Source organism: Nipponia nippon, unplaced genomic scaffold (assembly GCF_047370975.1).
Source record: "Nipponia nippon isolate SJK-2023a ecotype South Korea unplaced genomic scaffold, ASM4737097v1 scaffold_1, whole genome shotgun sequence".
Classification (NCBI taxonomy): domain Eukaryota; kingdom Metazoa; phylum Chordata; class Aves; order Pelecaniformes; family Threskiornithidae; genus Nipponia; species Nipponia nippon.
In genome coordinates, this window is record NW_028262290.1 from 37,716,810 (window position 1) to 37,741,983 (window position 25,174).

The 25,174-nt window shown below is 40.9% G+C and overlaps 1 protein-coding gene across 1 annotated transcript in view; it reads left to right on the plus strand.

Annotated features, from left to right (window-relative positions):
- Positions 1–25,174, plus strand: part of CPA6 (carboxypeptidase A6) — an 86,395-nt gene that overhangs the window by 46,376 nt on the left and 14,845 nt on the right. Inside the window, exons 3-6 of the mRNA XM_087735154.1 lie at positions 5,348–5,472; positions 9,005–9,119; positions 10,079–10,180; positions 11,024–11,128. Coding sequence (XP_087591280.1) covers positions 5,348–5,472; positions 9,005–9,119; positions 10,079–10,180; positions 11,024–11,128 — 447 coding nt within the window. The remainder of the gene's footprint in view (positions 1–5,347; positions 5,473–9,004; positions 9,120–10,078; positions 10,181–11,023; positions 11,129–25,174) is intronic.

Consider the following 25,174-nt stretch of genomic DNA (forward strand, 5'->3'; position numbering starts at 1 on the left):
TTTGCAGTCAGGACTGTCAATTAAGTTCCTTAATTGGCAGGAGCAAGTGAGGATGAAATCAGTCCTGATCCTGAAAATATTTTTAAGGGTGAAGACATTAGAGAGGAGCAGTTCTACTCCTTCCAGGTGAACTACAGCACAGCTATAATTATCCACCAGTGTCAGTCAGCAGGAGTCATTCTTCCTTCATTCTTTCTTTGCAAATATACCAATAGAAGCCTAAAATTCTCTTGCACACTATATATGTGCATGCGAGGGGTGTTTGTGTACACACACATATGTAACTATGTTTGTCGTGTGTTACGTGATGAAGCCTCCGATAGTCAGGCCTCTGACAACATCAGTGAGACTAGAGCAGTTTCTACTTCTGTTCTCTACCTTCTACTATCAGATTTCTAATTGAAAACATATCTAATGAGTTTCAGGACTGCTTAGGGTGTTTCTGTGTCTATACACAAGTATATGGGTGTAAATGGAAAACCCATAGATCCTGAGAGAGCCCATGACACGTTGATAGAGCCCATGAGCAAAGAGCATCACTGCTTGCATTACTGACTGCACATTCCCTTTTACAAGAGGCTCAGAAATGCCAAGCCATTTTAGCTGATGGCATCATAACAATAATTACATTCTGAACTTTAAAGTTGACAGCATTTCTCAAAGAAATCTGTTCATAGTGATGTTAAGGACAAGGCCAGCTTTGGCAAATGTATTGCTGTATACAACTCAGTAAGTATAAAAACTGGAATTGCTAGGTAATAAAGCATAACAAAATGACTGTCTTCATGGGGTGTAACACAGATAAATCATATAAACAATTTTGCCAAGATACTAAATGTAAATTATGGCAGAGTTATTCTAGTTACTTTCAATTACAAGCATCAATCATCTCTTTTGATCGATACACTATTGCAGACCTGATGAGAGCACTAAGCATCTTCCTTTCAGGCTAAATGGAAGAAGAAATTAAACAGCTGTTTATGAAAGGGTAGTGAGGAACAACTGGAGGCCACTGCCCAAGAAAATGGCTTTAATTACAAAGTATGAGCTGGACTAAGCCCTGTGGTCGAAAGAAGCTGGGGATTTCTTTCAGTGGCTTGAATGAAAAAAAGGACTGGGGGATTTATGCAGCCATGAGTGTGTTTCTGGGGAAAAGCAGGGCACAGAACGAACCTTGGGCTCCCTTTCTACAGGCACAGAACGAGCTGGAGGAAAACCTGGAACTAATGAAGAAAAAACCTCCCTGCTCGGGTTTCTGTCTTGGCAGGGAAACAGAGCTTTGTGTACGCCATTTGTGATATGTAGGATTATACCAACAAAATGTTTGTATCGTTGGAAAATTATTTGCATCGGTTTTCATTTGGGAAGAAATTCTGAATTCTCTTAGCTCAGCACCCAAATCTTTTAAAAATATTTGTCCCTTTGCCTTGTGCTGACTTTTCGTCACCATACTGACCAAAAGCTAAAGACATGACTAATGAGTTCAGGGTAGCTGTAGCTTGGAAGGTGTCCAGGTAAGAGCTGATATATTTATATTCTTGAGCTGTCTTTAACACCTTGGTTTAAAGAGAAACTGCCTGCAAGGAAACCCAAAGAGTGTTGGCTTTCCTAAGCACAAGTGGAATCCCAGGGACTTTTATGGGATGAGTGAGGTTGAAAAAAAGAATGTGCAGTTAAAAAAGAATACTTACTATGTAGTCACGATTAATAATCTCTTATACCATCTTTGTTAAATAAAGCAATAATGTTTTTAAATCCTCTGGGAAAAGGGAGCTGCCTGTATGCTTTTACTTACCATTTCTTCTCATAGAAAGCAAGTCAGGATGCTCATGCCTCCAGTGAGATTCTGGGAAAGAGCATTCGCTGGGCATCTGCGGAGCCACCACTGTCCCTGAGAAGAGGTACCCGGAGTCACACCTGAGTGCAGCAGCAGGTGCCAAGTAATTGGTCTCCAGTTCCCAAGTCTAAGTCTGCTGAAAAATCCTGCCCGGGCTCTGCTTATTGTCCAGAGGCTTAAAACATCCCAAGACCCTCTAAAGGCAACCTGCTTCCTGACAGATATGAAAAGATGTGCAAAGGAGACAGTTCTGCAAAGAAGATGAGAATATTTAGGTTTGCAAAGACACTCTAAAACATATCTCTCTTCCTCTAGCTTCAAGATACCAGGTGAATTGTGAGGTTCAAATATTTGGCTGTGTGTTCAGGGGGTTCTGTAGGATTTCTGCATCTGTTTGTTTTGTAGCTGGAGAATATTCCCCCCACCTAGCATATCCCACCACTCACACAGCAAATAAATGTCTTTTGGCACTGACTGGTATACCATCCATAATACTATATAATAGTTAATGTGTGGGAATAACAACACCCCATCACAGATAGTAGAGAGGATAGGAGAACAATTAATATCGCTACCACTCACTAGCCAGCAGAGCCCAGCATGGAAATCCAAGGCGTGCTTGCCAGAGGAACAATGCTGAAAGAAGGGTGATGACTCCAATGGAGCCCTCAGTATCCATGGGAGATGCAATGATGAAGTCTCCTAAAGTTGACAGTGAGTAAAGGATAGTTGGACTTGCTCAGTCCAAACATGCCTGCTCTGAAATCCATCTTCTGTTTGTCAGTTTTCATGTGCTGTCTCTGTGTCACGCCAAGGACAAGCTGAAAGCTGCAATATAAAGAAGATGTCTGTTGGAGAAATGTGTTTCTTGTTATATGCTTTATAAAGCAAAATCAAGTCAGCAATTGAAGTGGTGCTCTGTATACCACAGGCAACATCTCCCAGATGAGCATCGAATGCTTCGTCTACATTGCAAAGGACGAGAAGTGGGAGTCAAATGGAACCAAACTACCCAAATAGGGAACTGAGCTGAAGTGATTTGCATTCTAAAAATGGAATTTTTTTGTTTCACTTCCAGGACAATGCCAGGAGTGAAATATTGCATTTTCGCCAAAAGAGGATAGCGGTGTGCAATATACTGCTGATTAAAGAAGATTGCTTAAAAGAAACATTAAAAAGAAGATTGTTTCTGCTTTTGATATTCCCTTGCAGCCAGTAATGTGAGGGACAATTAGAATACCTCAGAAATGAAAAAGCTTGGTGATGTTGTAACCAATAGTGTGAATACTGGTTGGTTTATTCCCTCCACGATGATGGAGAAATTCACCAAAATTAATCCTAAGTAACTATCAAGAACAAAGACAAGTTTCAGGTGTATCTCAATCATGACTTTTTTGTTCCATTTTTGTAACTTCTGTTTTCAGTTTTGTGTGCTTAGATATTGCAGTTGGCCAGGAGACACTTCACTTCAGTTGCTCTTAGCTTGTGTATAACAATTTGTTGTTATTTTTATTAAGATGGCTCAAGCTGAGCTGATTGATACGCTGTTACTCCAAGAGCAACAAATTTACCCTCTGTGATATGTGTTCTTAGGCATAAATCTTTAAAGTCAAATACACATTTCTAATTAACCATGTATGAAATCAACCCTGTTGAATTAGGGGGGGAATTTCACTGAATGTCTATAATTAATCAAAATACGAAAGATAGATAAACTAACAAACATAAGGTGTTAGCGCAGTGAGAGGATCTTTATTTAGAAGCAGCCTTTAGCACCATTTAATGCACGAGTTCGGTTTCTACTGACCATCTGTCATAGCTGCTGTCAGCTTCACAAGCCTCGTGAACTTTGCTAGTCCTGGTGTTAGACTTCAAAAGATGCTGTGCCCACCCATCACTATCACATGGATCCATAGACCATATTGTGGCAGCATGAAACAAAGAGTGGTTTTGGCAGGAATAGAAGAGGCTGCCCCTGTGTTTCAGTTTTTCTCCTTCCAAAGTAGCAGGCATTTAATTGGATTAACTGGACTAAAGTCAGTACTGCTTGAAGAGGTAGCATCAGATGCCTTCTTGGTAATGAGAATATTCTTACTCAGCTCCATTTGAGAAATGGTGGGAACTAAACCCATGTTGCAAGATTGTGCTCTCTTCTCAAACAAGGTTCGTAGCAAGACCAGGTGAAATGCATTAGATATTTCCAAAATAGCTTGTATGTCATAGCAGAAGTCAGGAGCTGTTAAAATATAGATTATAAAAACCTTCTTAGAAACCTGGAAAGCAAGTAAGGCAAGGGACGCTCATGAGCTGCATCCATGACTTTCATCAATGCAGCCTAGCACAGCTGATTGCAGTAAACTTGAAAAGATATTTATCAAGTATTAGTTCTTTTTGAATTCTCTTTAAGAAATGTGGGGACATGGCAGTCCCTATCAATTCCCCTCTTTGTATTCAGCTCACAAACTTATATATTTTTAAGGCCTGTAGATCTTGACACGCTTATTTGTCACATCGCCACAGAGGTTGTTGCTGAGACTCCTTTCCATCGTCTCCTGTGACTATCCAGTAGCTCTGGGAAGAGGTTTGTTAACTTGCGTTCTCGCCACTGTCCTCACACTGGCTGAGGAGGAACTGTTCTCACCTCTGTTGTACCTGCATCTGCTGTTGGTACGGCTGAGCAGGACAACACCATTTTGCTACAGGGTGCAGAACACTGAGTTTAAAATCCCTGTTTGCAAACTTTCTTGCTTTCTTGAAAATTCATGTTCTGGGCTAAAATTTCTCAGTGTATATTTCAGATTTGGCAACAAAAGAAAGTAAAAATGGACACGAAGCATCCCTTAGGTATGCGCAGATATAGATGGCACATTAATAATTGTCGTATCATTTAGTAGCTATTGTTTTTTACGAGACTGTAATCATTTGATTATCTTAATCCTGTTATTTTGACATTTCATATAAAATTATTGGGTAGATCACAGCTTCCTTCATAGTATTGGTGACCTTCTGTTACTGACCTCTGATCTGCTTATCATCAAGAATAAAACTTGGGTACACTTTGCAAACAACACTGGTATATGCTACGCTTTCCACCTCTTTTTAGCGTTCTTTTCTTTTACTGCCCTAGTGAACATAGAAAATACCTTGTGAAATAAAAAAGACTCATGGACTCCATAGGAGCTAATACATAGGGAATGTATAGTAGTCTGAGGAGGCACATGAAGTTGGAGGTAGCTTTTGTTTTGAGCTGTTTGAGGAATGTTGGCACATTCCTGAGACTGTTTTCTCTTCCCGTTGGCAAATCTCCCACGAGAGTTGTGCTAAGCTGGACGCAATCATTCCTCAAAATCTGCTCCATTAGCATAGATGTCGAGCTGGACCAGCCAATACAGTTTTATTGTATATACCATGCCTAGAGTGTTTGCCTACATAGCTTCAAGCGTGCCATCTCCTGGATTTCCCCACCTACACTGAATGCATATGAATTACAGGTTGGTTCCTGCACTACAGGTGGACCTGTGGCAGCCCAGCAGCCCCTTCCACATCGTTGAAGGTACGGTCACCGACGTGCGAGTACCACAGAACACGTCCCGAAGTCTGCTGCCCTACCTCCAGCAAGCAAACATCCAGTACACGTAAGCCTGTGCTTCGCTTTCTGTGCCTCGCTCCAGAGATCTGGCCTCCAAGGCAGGTCTGCATCTACCACGCCAAGTGCGCTTCAAAATACGTTCCACATCATAGCAATTAGACTGGCAGACAGCTAGACATTGCCAAGAAAACAACCATTTTAATGGGAGAACAGAAAATCTCCCACAGGCAGGCAGTTTTAATTAAATGTCCTCCTTTGGAGTCAAGCTGAAGTGTTTTCAATGTATATGGAATCACATCTGTTAAGAGAGGGATGGTAATTACTAATTCTGCAGCCTGCTTTGCCTCTCTCTGTATTTAACAGGAGCAAGGTTTGTTTACAAGTGTGCTGCAAACACGGAGGCAAGCCTTCTTCATGAATTATAAAGGAATGTACTAGTTCTGTTTTATAACTCTCCATTCCTCATGACCCTATGCAACTCATACAGCACAAATACACGCTAAGGATCACACATTATTTATAGCATTTCTTAAAAGCATTCAAGACGGCTTTGGAGTATACTTATCATTCATATTTATCAATATGATATACTAGACAAGAGTAATGATCTTGTCATTAAAGCCTTTTCAGTGAGATGCTGAAGCATCTGGATAATCAACTGATGAGTTAGTTGAATTCCCAAACATTTGCTGAATAAAGCCCTACATGAGGCTATTTATATGTATTTCTCAGAAAAGTATGCACAAATCATACTGTGTATCATATGTACTCTTACCAGAATTCCATTTTTATTATAACAATGGTCTCTTATTAATTTGTCTTTCTAAAAACAGCAAAACAAACATAAGGAAATTAATTATGCAGGCCCGGTAGCAGAAGTTCAGAGTGACTTTCATGGAGGTTCAACACTGCTTTGGTTTTGTTCGTGTTTAAAAATGAGACGGGGATTTCTGTAATTGTTTTCCTGTGCTTATACAAAAACTGTCCCCTAATTACTGTGGCCCAACAGTTGTATTCAGGTCTGCTGCTGTTCCTGCTCACAGTAATCACCTTTAATGAAATGACAGAAGGCCATTTTATATGTGTTATAAACACTCCCTGCACTTGAAGACCTTTACTTAGGTTGCAGAGCACAGTGTGCAAGCGCAAGAACTGTGAGAGCGAAAGGTCTCTGCAGTTTACCTGAAACAATGTGCTACAAATACTAGGACAACATGACATTGATTTTCCACAGGGAATATTTCCTCTCTGACATTTGGCACACAAGTGTGCACTTAGGAGGAAGCTGGGCAGTATTTTGTCGGCTCTAGACTGTTTCTTTGCTCTCCCTCTTCATCTCCCCACTGCCCGTTTTGGACTCCTTGTCCGCTGGGTCCCAGCCATCAGAAGGAAAAGCCTGCCCAGCCTCGGATGAGCATGTGCTTGTCCTGAGAAGCCTCCTAAGACCTGTAACTCCACAAGAGCCAGCAGGATTCGCCATGAGAGCAGCAACAGATGCAGTGAGGGAGCCGCAGGAGCAGGGCTGCCGGGACGGCCGGGCACGGCCATGCCCACAGCGCAGCTGGGGTGGGGACCACAGCCCTGAGCTGAGCGCAGCTCCACAGCCAAGGGGCTGAAGCGCCAGGCAAGGTTTCATACAGCTCCTTTGCTCATGGCTGCTTTTCCCAATATTTTTTTTTATTTTATTTTTGACACACTACTTACTTACAAAGGAGTTAAATTGCGACATCCCTTTTGGAACTGGAAAATCTGAGGCAAACACCATATAAAACTTCAGCATGACGGAGTGACGCTTGCCTAAATTATGACAAATTTCTGAAGACAGGAAGCATTAAGCAGCCCTAAATATGAACAAGGTGACCATCCTTTGCCTGTTAAGACAGGCTAGCTTATCGGTCCCAGTGTTTGACTTTATGACACGAAGATGGTCATGAAAACAAGCCAGGCATCAGATAAACTCTTACTGCACCAACTTGCCTCAGTTGTAACTACTCTGGCAACGAGGCCACTTAGGTTGTATTGAGACCTGGCGTTACTTAAGAGCCTTTGTGTTACAAGCACACACAGTATACAGTCATTTAAGAGTAAAGAAAGATTATCAAATCTCATTTGGAATACAGACACATGAACAATCAGGAGCTGTGAAATTAAATCTATTATTAAGTGAACAGAGCTTGATCCTGGTAGGTACTTACACTAATCAGAATTCAGCAAAGCAAGCAAGTATTTTTTTAACATATTAGATGTCCTAATGACTTGAATAAAATCACTGCTTTAATCTAACTACAGGCTTAAATGCTTTACAGTACTGGTCTTAGAGTGTATAGCTCTTTGCAAGTCAAGACTATAAGCCCTTAGTTCGCTTAATGAAAGTTGCTGATGTAGAACAATGTAATTCCTAATTATGCAATTACTTCACTAGTACATTTGAAGATGGGGATAATCTTTACTTTGATATTATATGTAGATAGACCTGTTCTCTTTGAGATATCTGCTGCACAGCTGAGTTAGGATCAGAGTGAATGCAGTTTCTTTCCCTCTTTTCCAATCATTGCAGCTAATGCTTATAAAACTTTAAAAGGTTGAATGTGACCACTGTTTTACAGGAATGATGAATTAGTGGTATGTTGATTACACATTGCCATGCTTTAGGAGAAGGAGATATACAAGAATGGCTCTCAGTTTTACAGCGATGTTGTTACTGATGTCAGTGACGATACTCCCAGCTCCTGCCACGGTGTGATGGGAAGGATAGATGCTCCAACCTCTTCAATATAATTCTTTTTAGATGTTTTCTGTATTACATTTTTATATTTGTATCATTATTTGGTTTTGCCATAAAATAGGAAAGTTTACAGCTTACACCACTGTTTCTGCATTTTGCTCTTAATGCAAAGAACCTCTCGCTTTTTATGCAAGCATATTTAATTTTCACTTAGTATTGTTTCATGTTTTTCCTGAGTTATTTTAAAATAACTGGCAAACAACTATTGCAGAGTACGTAATGTAAACAGCAAACTACACTTAAGATTTTTTTGTTTGTTGTGTTTCAGACAGAATTATAATGCTGCCAGGTCCTTAAATTTTTTTTGTTTGCCTCTACAACTTGTAGGTATATGTAATGTTCCGTGCCAGTACAATAACTCCCAAGAGAAAGTATGTGCATGTTTTTCTAAGTCTAAAAAGATTTTTTTAATGGTTTTTAAATCCATTTCTGAAGATCCATGATCACGTAGTATAACTGGATTATAAAAGAAGACAGCAAATGCTGTACCGTAAACAAATGAAAGTGGCTTCTTCTTCACATTGGTTACGTTATTTACATCATGCTGGTTTATTCGCTTAACAAGCTCATTGTGTTCTTTGAAGACACTGTTACATTTCAAAGCAGCTGGAATATTTATTTGGCAGCATATATTCAAATAAGCCCAAAGCACTCTATTGTCCAAATATAACAGATGAAGTAATGTCAGGATTGTTTAACTCCTGCTGTATTTCTTCTAAATGTGATTGTTATTCTGCTTTAGTTTGTGTGTTCTACTAGTTTTTCAGTAATACCGCTATCTTTTTTTACCTAGGATTCTCATATCAGACCTGCAGAAGGCAATAGAAAACCAAACTGGACTGAGGTCATATAGGAGTCGAAGGTCCCTCTCTGGTTATAACTACGAAGTATATCACTCCCTGGAAGAAGTATGTGAAAATTCATATTGTTCCTCTTATCCACTACGCTGTTGATTTTAATAAGGCTAAGATTTCACTTTCTCTAAAAGTTATGGTTACCTGTTCATCTTCAGAACTGTTCTAAATGTTTCTTCTTCAAAAATAGGCACCTTCTTGAAAATATTTTTTAAAAAAATATTTGTATCCAAGGCTTATCTTTACATGTAACTATCTTTGACAGCTTCTGAGTTTTGTTTCTAAAGTAGGCCTTTTTCTCTGATGGAATAAGAGATTTCAGTGAGTGATTAGTCTCACTGAGCCATTTAAGTAAGCAATATGAGCAAGTGCTTAAGTATTATTTGCACAAAAGGCCCAAAGGCTTAAAAACACTTAGATACAAATTCATGTATAAGGGATACTATCCTGGAAGATAGCTGGGTAAATAATTTCTGTTGATTCCAGTGTGCTGACATACGCAGTTTCAGTCTGCACCAAAACAAAGTCACTAGGCTGAGCATGCAAGGTGCTGCACCTCAGTGAGATCCAGTGCCCATGAAACAAATACTGCAGGTAGCATTGAATCCTGCAGGTCAACCTGTTCGCCGTTCTGTGTCCTGGCAGGCAGGCTCAGGGACCTACTTTCTTCATGCCGTTAATATTTATTGGGAATGGAAAATTAGCCCCATCCCCAGATTTTCAATGGACAGGTAATGCATTCCAGTAATGTCCGACAATAAAATGGGAAAAAAAATCCCATGTGACTGAAGGCGGCATCCAGCCTCTGGCAACAGAGCTATGAGAGCCCGATGATAGTTCAAGTGTGAAAACAAGAATAAACAAACAAACAAACAAACAAAACCCAAAAAGAGAAAAACTACAGGAAAATCAAAAAACATACAGAGGACTAAGAGCTGAGATTAATAAACACGTTACAGTTGCTTCCCATGAAATGAAAGACTGAAGCAACAAGTTTATTTCTGTATTTGCAGATCCAGGGTTGGATGCATCATCTGAATAAAACTCATTCAGATCTTGTTCACATGTTCTCTGTTGGAAAATCCTATGAAGGGAGACCACTGTTTGTACTCAAGGTAAAGATTAAATAGTCATTAATCAGACTAAAATCTGGAATCAGAGACAGCCATTTTGTTACTTATGTTACAGCATGTACACTGGAGAGGCAGGTTAACAGTGTTTCCTAAGGATCAGCTGCTAAGATCTAAGTCTCTCTCTGAATGTCGTCTTTAATGAACAAAAAAATAAAAAGCTGGAAAACTAAAAGCCAAATCCTGTTGACTTGAATTGGATATGCATGGAGATAAATTACAGGACAAGTTCAATTAGCAGGATTTGGATTTAAGGGAATTGGAAAGTTTTGTGTTTATAGACAACTTGGAAGGCAGTTATGCAGGAGAGGGACCCCAGAGGACTCTGGAGCCCTTCTCAGCACGTGCCACATACGCTTCCTCTTTAGCTACTGACACAATTTCAGGGCTGTGTGCTCTCAATTCACATTATTAGGACCACAAATTAGAGGGTGTCAGCAAGGTGCAAAAAAATTTTACTTTCAATGTACTTTCTTTTCATCTGCTGTTGCAGAGTTCTGAAAATTTGATTCTGCATCAGGCTTTTCCTGTAGAATTGTTTTTCCTTACCCTGCTCCACGAGATATTTAAGGATATCATTCCTCATAAAAGAAGAATTGACATATCTCACTTTCCCTGTAATTATTTTTCCGTAGATCAGCTTCATTATCTTGGCATACCTGCATATCATTATCGTGGCCATACCTTTGAAAACAATAAATTTGTGTTCCTTTGTATGAGGAAATTCAAAATGGTTTAGTGTTTCTAATATTCTATTATTTTCTCATTATTGTGTCTCACTCGTGTCATGAGATCTATTGATATTTCTATGAATATTCACACTTCAAGGTAGGTAAAAGATCGCGGCCCTACAAGAAAGCTGTCTGGATAGACTGTGGGATTCATGCAAGAGAGTGGATTGGCCCTGCCTTTTGCCAGTGGTTCGTGAAAGAAGTAAGTGTTTAATGATTTACAGTCATGCAGTGCCTTCAGTTCGATAAACATTGCGTTTTTGCCGTAATCAATCTAACATATTATTAATAAGAAAAGTAACTAGCTATTATACTGCTTTTTTTTTTTTTATTTGTTGAACACTTAAGTGCTTGATAAACAAAGCTGATAGTGACAGCCAGACACAGCTAGGCACAGGACAAAAATATGCCAGACACATATTGTCAGAGATATGAAGTAAGATTCTATTCCAAGACCTAAAAATGTGAAGATTTTAATTCTGGTAATGGTCCAGGTAAATCTGTGCCAGTGTTTACTGCTTCAGATCAGTTCAGCAATATCTTTGCTTTAAGGACTTAGATTAAGACATTTCTCTTTTGTGTAATCCCATAGGAATAGGAAGCTAAAATCATAGAATCATAGAATAGGATCATAGAATTGTTTAGGTGGGAAAAGACCTTTAAGACCATCAAGTCCAACTGTTAACCTAACACTGCCAAGTCCACCACTAAACGATGTCCCTCAGCTCCACATTCACAGATCTTTTAAACACCTCCAGGGATGGAGACTCAACCACTTCCCTGGGCAGCCTGTTTCAATGCTTCACCACCCTTTCGGTGAAGAAATGTTTCCTAATATCCAACCTAAACCTCCCCTGGTGCAACTTGAGGCCATTTCTCCTTGTCCTATCGCTTGCTACTTGGGAGAAGAGACCGACCCCCACCTCACTACAGCCTCCTTTCAGGTAGTTGTAGAGAGCGATAAGGTCTTCCCTCAGCCTCCCCTTCTCCAGACTAAACAACCCCAGTTCCTTCATCTGCTTCTCACAAGACTTGTGCTCTAGACCCTTCACCAGCTTTGTTGTCCTTCTTTGGACACACTCAATGTCTTTCTTGTAGTGAGAGGCCCAAAACTGAACACAGTACCCGAGGTGCAGCCTCACCAGTGCTGAGTATAGGGGGACAATCACCTCCCTGGTCCTGCTGGCCACACTATTCCTGATACAAGCCAGGATACCATTGGCCTTCTTGGCCACCTGGGCACACTGCCAACTCATATTCAGCCAGATGTCAGCCAACACCCCCAGGGCCTTTTCCACCAGGCAGCTCTCCAGCCACTCCTCCCCAAGCCTGTAGCGTTGCATGGGGTTGTTGTGACCCAAGTGCAGGACCCGGCACTTAGCCTTGTTGAACCTCATACAATTGGCCCTGGCCCACTGATCCAGCCTGTCCAGATCCCTCTGTAGAGCCTTCTTACCCTCCAGCAGATCAACACTTCCACCCAACTTGGTGTCATCTGCAAACTTACTGAGGGTGCACTCAATCCCCTTATCAAGATCATTGATAAAGATATGAAACAGAACTGGCCCCAATACTGAGCCCTGGGAACACCACTTCTCACCAGCTGCCAACTGGATTTAACTCCATTCACCACAACTCTTTGGGCCTGGCCATCCAGCCAGTTTTTTACACAGCAAAGGATACGCCAATCCAAGTCATGAACAGCCAGTTTCTCCAGGAGAATGCTGTGGGAAACAGTGTCAAAGACCTTACTAAAGTCCAGGTAGACAACATCCACAGCCTTTCCCTCATCCACTAAGCGGGTCACCTTGTCATAGACGGAGATCCGGTTAGTCAAGCAGGACCTGCCTTTCATGAACCCATGCTGACTGGGCCTGATCACCTGGTTGTGCCATGTGATGGCACTCAGGATGATCTGCTCCATAACATTCCCCGGCATCAAGGTCAGACTGACAGGCCTGTAGTTCCTCGGATCCTCTTTCCGGCCATTCATGTAGATGGGCATCACGTTTGCTAACCTCCAGTCAACGGGGACCTCCCTGGTTAGCCAGGACTGCTGATAAATGATTGGAAGTGGCTCAGTGAGCACTTCCACTGGCTCCCTCACTACCCTTGGGTGGATCCCATCTGGTCCCATAGACTTGTGTTTGTCTACGTGGCGTAGCAGCTCACTAACCATTTCCCCTTGGATTATGGGAGCTTCATTCTGCTCCCTGTCTCCATCTTCCAGCTCAGGGGGCTGGGTACCCCAAGAACAACTGGTCTGACTATTGAAGACTGAGACAAAGAAGGCATTAAGTACGTCAGCCTTTTCCTCATCCTTTGTCACTATGTTTTCCCCTGCATTCAATAAAGAATGGAGATTCTCCTTGGCCCTCCTTTTGTTGCCAATGTATTTATAGAAATATTTTTTATTGCCTTTTATGGCAGTAGCCAGATTAAGTTCCAGCTGGGCTTTGGCCCTTCTAGTCTTCTCCCTGCATAACCTCATGACATCCTTGTAGTCCTCCTGAGTTGCCTGCCCCTCCTTCCAAAGGTCATAAACTCACCTTTTTTTTCCTGAGTTCCAGCCAAAGCTCACTGTTCAGCCAGGTATTGATCTGCTGGCTATTCTTCTTCATAGACAGATTTCACCCCAAATGATGGATTTCGTACTCTCTGAATATCAAGTGGTTCCTCCAGTGTTTCTTTGATCCTATCTTATTGGATTTATGCTCTCTTTATCTTTGATATCTAGGGTTTAGCCTTCATATCCATCCATTTGCTATTTTTCAAATGATCGGTGAAATCAAATGGAATTGGAATTTTGCTTTCCACTTGTTCACTTGTCTTTTCTTTTTTTTTTTATATCAGTGCTTAATCTCTTCTAATTTGAGATTTATTTCAGATGCATGATATGTTTGCAGGATTTTGACATTTCCCCTTAGCCAACAAACTTTTGTTCAAGATGCGATATTGGCTGCACAGTGGTGACTACCTTGCAATGCAATTTACAGAAGTCAAAGAAAGCTTAAAAAAAAACAACAGATGTGCTTTGAATATTTTGTATACCACTTTTTGCACAAAATAAAGGATGCATCTTTTTTTTTGCAAGGTTCTTCCTATCAACACACAATTTTCTCACTTCTGTTCCACCCCATCACTGTGGAACTCAACAATGTATTAATACCTCCTTTGATTTAAAGGATCTGCCTTTGATTTTCTGGGATCTCTTCACTCAGCAGAAAGATCCTGGCCCTGTAAGTCACTTCACGATGGTAAACTTCTGCATTATCAACACCCTAATGCGTTAGCTGAGATGATCATGTAACCATGTGTGGCCTTCCCTCAGAAATCACAGCAGCATATAGGGCAAGTACAGAAATAATGAGGCCACTGCAATTTGGATGAGCCTGTCAGCATGACTGCTGATGCATGGATAGGCTAAACCAGATCCAGGAGCTGATCTCCAAAGTTCGGTGTGCAATGATGTGCAGTCCTTCTTAGTAGGACTTCTGTTAGTGTAGAAGATGAACAAACTTGCAACTATTTCTGAGCAGCTGTCCTACCCAGGAGAACAGGCTGCAGTAAGGAAGGAAGATGTTGGGGACAGACAGGCACTGGTGGGAAAGCCTAATACTCAAGTACGTATCCTCACCAAGGTTTTCCCATAAAGCGCAATGTGGCAGCAAGGTAAAAATCGCAAGGTAAAAATCACAAGGTTTCTCTGTAGAGCTTATGGCTGAACATAGGCTGTGCATGTATATATAAAAACCTTCTCGTTGTTATTTGAGATCCTTGGAGAGTAGCTTGCTAGTAAGACTTTCGCTAACTATGTAAAAGCATTTTCCTAGATTAAAGAAAGTTTCTGCAGAGTTCCTTGAGACTACAAGAATGTACCACCTTTGTCTGCCCCTCTCAGTCATGCATTGCCTTTGTTCACAAATGACATAAATTTTCTTCTTTCCTTAGAGCAATTTTTCAATCCAGCATTAAAGCAAAAAGCATCAGGATAAGAATACATTCTGCTCACAGTCTCCATCGTTATATTAAAAATGACTGGGAGAGGAGAGACAAGATGATTAGATTGTTTGGTTTAGGATATTGCTTTTCTCATTACATGAATTAGACATTTTTCATAAGAACTCTGGGAAAACTGAAGGTCTCTCCGTGCTTCAAACTCTGCAATTCTCTTTTGCTGGCAAACCCCTCCCTTAAGCACCTCTGCAGCCCGGCAGCCCACTTTCCATCCTCCCTGGCGTTTACGGGCAGTTCTGAGAAAGGACGGTCAGCTTGGAAACAGATTTTTCCTGGCATGTTTGTTGACTCTAAGGAATAGCACCACAAGCCCACTGATTTAAGGCAAGCAAAAGGAAATGTTGGATTTATGTAGTGTTAGCTTCTTTTCTAGTAGGAACAGCGTACACGTATCCCTTTACTGTGCAGGCAGCCTGAAAAATTTTGTCAAGCTTTCACTTCACCCTGTGATCTCTGTCACTTGTTTTTATTGATGTATCCATGCTCCTGTGTACGACTAGGCTTTTCAAGTGATTTAGCTTAAAAAACAACCTCTATGTATGAATCTCACTTAACATTCAAGCTCAAGACTGGGTGCTGCAAACTTGGCCAGATATTCCCATCCAGCTTAGGAATCCTTAGTATCTTGCTTGCACTTCTGGAAGCGGCAGCTTCTGAGTGGCAGTGAATTTGCCGCAAGCAATGGGAGACACCGCCTCCCGTAGGGTGGAGGTGCCACGGAGCAGCTGGCTGCTAGCGTGGCTTGCCAGGGTACAGGCAGCGGCTCCCCACTTTCTACAAAGCATCTGGAGTTGTTCGACTGAGCAGCACCCGGCTCCCGTCTACCTAGAAATGCAAAGCAGACTAAGGCAGATCAGACTTGGGAAGTGAGGATGTGAGGCTAGAGCGTGGGAAGGCAAGAGGCTGCCTGCTACGCAGGCTTGTTCTGTATTCGGGCAAATACAATAGTTAGAGAAAAAGAACAGATGAACTAGAGAAAAAGGGAGAAAGGTATAGAAGTTAAAGATTAAAAAGAGAAAAGGAATGCACAGGAAAGAGTTTTGCATTATGTGATAATATAATTGAAAGTACAAAACCAGCCCACTCACATTTTGAAACAAACAAAAGGAGAGCAAAGACTATTGTTTGGTTTGGGGGATTGGTTTTTTGTGTGGTTTTTTATTATAATCTACTCCAGCATGAGCTTTAGCCTTGGCTCTGTATTCCATAGGTCTGGTGTTAATAACAACGTCACTGTTTCTGTAGAAGGCGTCCCTGGATGCCTGTAGTCTCTCAGCTAAAGATTATCAGATGTTCTACCAGGGTTAGCAATACTGGTGGCCTCTGACAAACCCTACCTCACGGTCATTGAATTTCAAGTTAAGAAAGGGGACGCCCTGCGCACACAGGATCAGAGCTTTAGGTACCAGCTAATGAACCACAGAGAAGTGTCTGCACCTGTAATGCAGTAGAATACCAGTTAGGCTACAGTGGAGTAATCTACACCCAACTTCAAGCCTTACTCATCTGGAAAGGGGTGGAAAAAAGGCCCTGACAGTGGAAATACTGAGACCTGTGGTGGAGTAGGGAAGCAAGAGGAACTGTAAAAGGAAATGGAGCTGATTACGTGTAGACTACTTTGAAGGCAACCTGCAAAGATAAATGGATCTAATAACCCAGAATTTGTGTCCACAGCAAAAGATTTAGGGGGAAAAAAAAAAAAAGAAAAATGGTTTGTTAGTCTAGACTTTTAAAAAGACTGCACAAGATCTAATCATACGTTAAAATGTAAATATTACAAACTGGAAAGAAAGGGACTCTGTTATGTGTTATTACTTTGTAGAAAGCAGTAGACTTTAGAAACAAAATTTTCTTTATCAGACATAACATGTATTTATCCAAAATTAAATAGACCTCATGAAACAAAGAAGCAAAACCCACAGACTTTTTGCAATAGTACAATTATATATGTATATGTGTTAAATAAGAACGTTTAACTCCTCTTCATTGGATGTGCAATTGTGAGAGCAGAAGCAGAAGCAGAATTTGGATATCAAATTATCCAGACCTCAAATTTAGGATTTTACCATTGTTTTAAAAATCTGAAATATGATTCACAGGCTGCTATTCAAATTAACATCAAAACTAGATTCCTTTTCAGTTTTAGTGGAAGCAGATGAAGATTCCCATTACATCTGGTTTAACTTTCTTCCCTCTAATAAATGCTGCCATTTGATCCATGTCAATGATGTATAACCTTGAAATGTCATTCATACAACATTTTCAAAAAACAAAATACAAGAGATGTGACTTTAAGATGCACTATTCTTTGTTTCTGATGCAGGAATTTGTATATGAGAAAATTCAAGAAATGTAATTAAAAACCTTCAAGAAGCAAGCACTGATTGTACTTCTTCTTGATAAAATGTTCTAAGAATCCAATGGCAACTGTAAGGGAAACATCCATTAAGATCAAGTGCATCCCCCTAAGGGAGTGGCCTCATCAGGGCCTCAAATGAAGATGCAAATAGCCTCACACTTTGGAAATGCAGTAACCTCCACCATCACCATCTTCTCCCATCCTCAAAAGTGGGCCTTTTTAGGAAAAAAGGAAAACTAACATATGTTGACCAGAATCAGTACATCTGCATCTCAAATGTGAACCGTGGCATGCTCTTCCATAGATTCACTAGGCTCTTATATTTTTCAAATGTCTAAGTCTTGAGGACTTTCCTCAAAATAATATTATTATTTTTTGAATGTGAGTCAGCTTACATTGCATTGCACATAGCCACTTTTCTTTAATGTGAGACTGCTGTGGGTTTTTTTCCTGGATGAGCAATGCTACTGTCTGCTTCTTCTGGGACAGAACCTAGCCAATACCTAAGGTCTTTGCTGAAAAAATGTCTAGAACTACTTCTGATCTTTCTGGATTTGATCAAGGTGACTTGATAAGTTTGGTTCAGGCATTGACCTTGCTAGACTACTCATCACAGTTCCCTCATCCCTATCCACAGGCCCACTGGAAAGGAGCTGTATAGTAAAGGAATCCAAATCCGCACCTCTGAAGCCCTGCTCATCCCTTAAAGATGGGCCATGGTAACTGTCTCATCTCAGAAGAATCCCAAATCTGAAAAGAATGTCAGTATGCTCTGTATACTTTAGTTTGTGAGATGCGTGGTTGAAAGTCCGAATTCTGAAATGTGTGTATCCTATGATCCCTGTTATACAAGTTCCCAAATTATCCAAGATGATGTGCTTGTGCTTCATCATGCACCCAGGGAGCAGACAGGCAACCTTAGACAAAGAAATTGAAGGCTGGGGGCAGTTTTTAAAATTTTTTTTTAATGCTGACATTGGTATTGATTGCTGCCAAAACCAGGCCTGAATCCCATCTTTTCACTCCATAATAATGAGCCAAGAGAGACACTGTCTAAGATGCAGAATGGCAACACCTGCCTCCACTATTCTAAGCTTGAGACTGATTTATGAGGCACCTTGTAGTATGCATATGGGATGCATAGTGCCAATTAGCCAACCATTGGGCTTGCGGACCAGGCCCCAGAGACCAGTCTTTACCAGGAATTTTGCAGGACTCAAGACCTCAGATTCTTCCTCCTGAATGTTTATTAAGTGCTTGACTGTAAAGACAGGATACCTAAAATAACAGCACATACACACATACAGAACTGAATAAGGACAAATGTGCTATCAGATGCAGGTCTAAGCAGGAGACCCAGACAGCATCAGTGTTAAAAGAGGTTGGCTCTTCTTCTGCACTGTGCAGGCCATGTGGTCAGAAGGCCATAAAGTTATAAGTATTCCTACTTTAAGATCTGCTGAAAGCCAGTATAGCACTTATACTCATTGTGCAAAATTCCATAGTCTGTGTCCTGATGGACAAAACATCTGCAATATGCTGCATCAACAGTCAGAGCAGTACTCAGTCATTCATTCCAGTGCTGAAGTCCACACTGTCAGGAAAACAGCTTCAAGTTCTGGATCATTTCTGGTTCTTGCAGAGCTCCATCAATCCTTTAGGAGTCAGAAAATTTATTTCCCCTTGCTATCCGTAACTACCAGAGCCTCAAAATACTGGCTGATTATGAAATTCAGATATCAGTTTTTCACCCACTTCAGAAATAGTCTAATCTCGGCAGTGCGCAAGATAGTTATGTGAAGCAACACACTAATGTTTGTTAAAGATTATACACTTGACCTGTCACTTGTCAACAGACATAAATCCTTTGAGCAGGTACAGCTGAAATGCCAGGTTCCCACAATCCAGGATTTCAGACTAATATTAATTTAAAGGATGTTCATTACACCTGTATTTAGTTATTCTTTGAGACAATGTAGTTATTTTGCCCCCCATTATATGCTTTCCATCTCCATTTTCTGGAGTTTTCCAAGCAGAAGCTTTGAACCGTACAGGAAAGAAAGCAAGGGCCTGACTGCCTCTCCCTATATGCCATACATTTATGCCAGTCCTGTTCCTGGGGACAGATACACCGCTGTTCTTAACATAACTTTAAGTGCTGGCTCTCAGAAACCTCAAGAGCTTTTGAAATCATTTGAAATATTCCAAAGTGAATCAGAAGCATGCAAGGCCAAAACAAATACTGTACCTGTAGCTTTTTCCTTTCACCCTTTAGCTGGATACGTTCCTTCTTTCCGAGGTCCGTTCCCTTCAGCTAAAGTTCTTCAGCTGATGTTGGTTTGACTTGAAATTTTTTGTTGCCCTTTAAACCATCGCATCTTCTTGCTCTATGAAATCTTCCTGTCTGGGTTTTCCTCCTGTTCATCAGTTTTAGATCACCCTTGTTGTAGGAAGGCTAGAAGCTCCTCAGGGTTGCATCTTGGCCCCCTCAAGGCTGCATCTTGGTGTCCTCACAGCTGCCAGTGATGATGGCACCATCAAGACTGGGCTCTTCTCACCTTGGAGGACCAGTCACCTGGTGACTGATCTCTCCACAAACTCTGCAGCTCTTTCAGTAAATGCAATACAATCATTGGAGCTTAATTTTTATTGTTTGCCAGTCTCTAATCTCCCCAGCTGTCTTTTTAGCTGCCTAACCTCAGAAAAAAATAGACTTCTCTGAGTGCTCCCTATATATCCATTATCTGGAGGAAAAATCCATCTGTTTCATCCTGCAAGCATCTATATTTGAAACATTCAGCCTTACTTATCTTTAGCTAACTCATTCTTCTCTGTCAGGAGCTTCTGCCTGCAAAGCTATTTGCTTTTTCTCCATCAGAGAGATCACCTCTTCCAGCCTCTTCATTCAGTACTTCATTCATCAGCCTTTCAACAGCAAGAGGCGCTGGTGCAAATGCAGAATCTGTTTTATCCTCATGACTTTTTTTCATCCTCCAAATGCCGTTCCTGCCATTTGAAGTTTCTGTGCGGTAATCACAGCTATGTGTATGCAGTTTCTGCTTCTACTCAACATCCCCCCTCCGCTCCACAGCTGGTTCAGTTCTGAATGAGTTTGGTTATTTCAGCAGCCATCTTATATCCCACTTCACTCTGAGTGTCTGCATCTCTCCAGCACATCCTTGCTACTGAAAACAGAGGTTGCTAATATGCACCACGTCTGAGGGGAAGGAAAATAAAGCAGCAGTGAACACTACCAACAGGAGTGTCCCGGACTGGGCCCTCAGTTGTGATGCTTTTTTTTTTACTGGATAAAATCCAAGCCAATGCCAAAAAGATGGAGTGCAGTACCATGGTATAACCACAACGAGGCATGTGTTGCATTGTTTTAGAAGCAGCTGTGGCAAACCATTTTTATACTGTGCAGTATTACTTTCTCTTTTGGTCCGTGGTGGATTTTCCCAGGTTCTATTCAATGGTAAGGCAGTTTAGAGAAGGTGCTTTCCTTTGCTGTGGCATCTTCACAATGGCAAAAAAACAGTTAAAATGGTTTCCAGTTTTCCTCTTCCAAAAGGAAATAAGTAATGCATTATTTCTCTTGCGCACTTTTAACTACTCAGCTGCATCCTCCTGCCTACCCATGACCTTAAGAAGGTAAAAATTGCTTTCATTTTGCTTGTAGCTATTCATTTCTCACAATGTGAATACATCTTGATAAAATAAAGGTAACCCCGCAGCTGTGTTGTGCCTGTAGTAGGAATTCTTCAATGACACTTGCTAGTGCAAACTCCTATGTAAGTATTAATCACTAGGACATTCAAATTCTACCCTGTGAAGGTTTTTAAGCTGTTGGGTATGTTCTTCTTCAAGGCATGAAGAGAATTCACATTGTTGCTCCAACATATTACTTGCCCTAGGGAAGAAATTCTGCTTTATATTTTAGCAGTCCACTCCTGTATGACAATGCTGAGTATTTGGGGCCTCAGTGTAATTACTGATATGCAGAAGCACTATTGAGCACGAGAAAGGACTGTGAAAGAAAATTCTGTGTATTGGACTATTTAGTTGTTCCAGAAATGGAATTGCAAACAATAATTTGCATCTAAATTATTTAATTGTGTCTCAACAATTTAATTAAACAATGTATTCAAGTGAGTTCTCTTGGGTTGCCCTCAATATGTACTACTCTGGACCAACATAACTAGAGTGTAAAAATTCAAGAATTAAATTTTTCTGTGGTAGATATCTCAGGGGGTCTCCACCAACTTGGTGGGCTTTCGTTTCATACAATTTCTATTAGAGAAATTTGTGTTGCACCTTTCAGAGTATTCACTGTGCTTCAGAATAACTCAAGCCTTTCTCTTCCCTGCTAGGCAGTCCTTGACTTACTTGAGACCTATGAGGTTTTTTTATGTACTACCTCTCAGAGTGGAACCAAGAAGTTGTGTCTCCTGTTTCCACTAAGATCTGTGTAACTCTATCCAGCTTCTTCCCCACAAGATCCTTCATTTACTTGGGAGGTCCCAGCCTTCCACAAGCTTCCTGCAACTGCTGTTTGCTTCTCTAACCTGTCAATCATGCCATTGTCACTCTGCCTCTTTGCTTCAGCATCTTCTCCATTTGCATCTTTAAGTACCAGCATAAGCAAGCCTTTGGGATCCTGCAGGTCCTTCTTTTCAGACTCTTTTTGTGGGCTCCCTTCTGAGTGTTGCAGAGTAGTTGCAGCACACCGTCATCTTTCTCAGTTGTTGTTTCTGTGTTCCTCCTGTGGGAAATGCTCCCAAAGAGGAAGGGACATTTTGCTTGGCGGGAAAAAAAAAATCAGACACAGTTCAAGCTTCAGCCTTGAAAATTTGACCCTTTGTTTTAAGCCATTTGTTTTTAGATACTCAGTTGTATCTTACCTGTAATAACGGGTTTACCACTCTGCTTGTGATTTGAGTGTCAAAGCAGGGCATTAGCAGTAAAAGGGAAAATGGAGATAACAAGATGTACTGCTTCCAAGTACAGAGACAGAGCTAACTGCTAGCTTGCCAAACTGATAAAGTGGCAAGGAAGGCCTGAATGGCAGATCGTAGTGTCACCCTGCTAAAGTGTGAGATATACAGACAATAGTAAACCATTGTATGTTACCATCAGAAAGCATGCTTTAACTGATATCTTAATAATTGCATGGAAGAGTTAATCCTGTCTTGTCAGAAGCAGTTTTATGCGATTTCTGGAAGAACAGCAATGGACTCAATTCCCTGTGCTAAAATAGTAACTGTTTAATTCGGTGTGATTGTTTAATTCAAAAACAGAAACAACAAAAGCTGATTGTTGCCTTAAATTTGATAATAATGAATTGTGGGACAGCAAATCGTTGTTAAGCTCAACTGCAATTTCAGAGTTTCTCTCAAACCTGTCTCCTTGCTTTGTCTTTCTCAGTCAATCCCCTTATTTTATAAAAAGCCCAACTGCATCCTAAATCCATTTTAAACTCTTGCCTTTCATTGCCTTGGCAGTTTACGATATAGCTCTTTTGTTCACTTTGTCCCCCAGATTAAATTTCCTAAGGACCAGATCCTCAGCCAGCCTAAGCTGGCGTAGTTCTATCAACAACCACCGCTCTGCTGATCCAGATGATCGAGCCCCCTCCTATAAATCATTGGTCCTTTCCCCCATCCCCCAGGCAGATTGCTTGCACGGTGTTGGCAGAGTTCCTGTATCATCTGTTCATTCACTAATAACACTATTCAGCATTTATTGGGCCAGGCTGGCGCTCTGCACATTCGGCAGCAAAGCTGCTATTGATTGCATGATGGGGAAGCAGAATCAAGCCGTATAAAGTCGCTTTACTTTGTATTCCGAGAGCTCTGTGCAAACTACAATGCAGTTAATTCACTAATGGTTTATATTCATCTTGCTTGTATCATAGTGAAGAGAAAATGTTTCAACACTGCGGGGGTGGGGGGGTGGTTCACATGATCGTTGTTCGGAGGATTACGAGAGTCACGTCACCAAAGGCAAGTTGTGGGCTTTGCTCCAGCAAGGACACACCTTAGTAACTGTAAGGCACGTTGCCAAAGACCTCCCTGTTAAGGGAGGTAAGATTACACAGTCTGTGTTGCCTGATTACATATATCAGATAAAATTGCCAGATAAAAACAGTATGAAGGACAAAATGTTTTCAGCAGAAAGAGTGAATATGATACACTATCTATCTACGCTCTTGCTTTCCGTGAAGAAGAAACCACACTAGGTCCATTACATTTTTAATGAAATGTTACTCTAAAAGGGTAACCAAATTATTAAGATAAACCATATATGCTTTAAAGAACAGAATTGAATGATTGACATATTCGGCTCTAAATCAACTTTAAGACTTAAAATTTTGAAGAGTATTACTGTGGACTATAATGCTTTCTAAAGTCTCTCCTAGTATTTTGTCAATGACAGCAGATATTAAAATAACACAGAGTAGCTTTAAAAAATGAAAGGGTGCTTGACGTTCTGCAGTCTATGTTTTGTTCCGGTTTTTAAATGGTGGTGCTTTTACCTAGCAAGAAAAATATGTTCGTCACAGGATTTAAAGCATATTGAACATTAAAAAGTCTGAATTCAAATATTTTCATTATGTCACTTTTTGCAAATTTGGAAAGGTTCTGAAAAATTTGCAAAGCTCACCCATGCAATTTTTAACATGTGTATTACCTTAAATTAATTAATTGTCTGTAGTTATTTTAACGAGATGATTTTAAAAGTGTTTTAAAGAGCTTAATCTTATAGCATTGCAGTTTATAATACAGTATGTAGCACTAGAGTGTAACAAAATACATAATTGCAGATGTAACTGACAGCAAAAGAATGGCATATGTAAATACAGATACAGGCAAATATGCCAATCTCATTATCACTGATATGTAAATACCCACCGTGGAGACACAACCTGAGCTTAATTTGTAAATACTGTCTAAAAAGCGAAAAGCATTAAAAAGTCAAGGAAGTGGTGTGTGGTGCCTTAGTTCCTCCCCAGCCAAATTACTTCTCCCTCAAACAAGCATGATACAAATGTTCATTTTCCTTGACTTACATTTTGGAGCACGTCTTGGTTCTGTTTCCACTGTAAGAACAGTCTTACAGATTTAACATCCAAGTTTACCATATAGGCTCTTAATCCTGTGAAGATTTAAAGTGCAGGGCCAGCTTAATGCACAGAGTAGCCCTAGTTACTTCAGTATGTGTTTTCTGCATGTGGAACATCAATGAAACAGAGCCCTTGTTTTCACAGTCATTATTTTTCTGTAACCATTGCTTTCTGTTTTGACAAAATTACTTTTTACTATAGCTGCAGTTCCCTGAATACCAGTATTTTTATGTAAATGTATTTGTAGCCTTGATGTGGCTTCCTAATACAAGTAGATTGAATTTAAATGCAATATCATTCCAGCTAAGAATCTTTGGGGAATTTCTGGCACATGGGCCAGGGGACCTGTGACGTCTGCATTGGCCAGGGTCCTTCTCCAGGCAGCCCATGGCTCCACCAAGCTTCCCCTCAAAAGCCCGCTGTCATCCTCTTCTCCCTTGTGATAACCCTACCCTCTTTCAGTATCTCGTCCCACCCTGGGGTGCTCCATGCCATGCTGTCCCAGCTGCTGCCTAAGTCTCACTTCATTCTGTACTGTGCCCCCTTTGCCCTCTGTTGCTCACCGTCCCCTCCTCTTGCCTGGCTGAAACAGAAGAGGAACTCAGTGTGGAGTATCACTGGGTGACTTGGTGGCTTTGCGCAGGGATGACGGGCTGCTTTGGATCCGCAAGTGAGGCTGAAGGACCTGCATGTGCAGAGCACTGCTGCAAGGGAAGCTGAGGCCGGGTGAGGAGAAAGCACTGCACAAT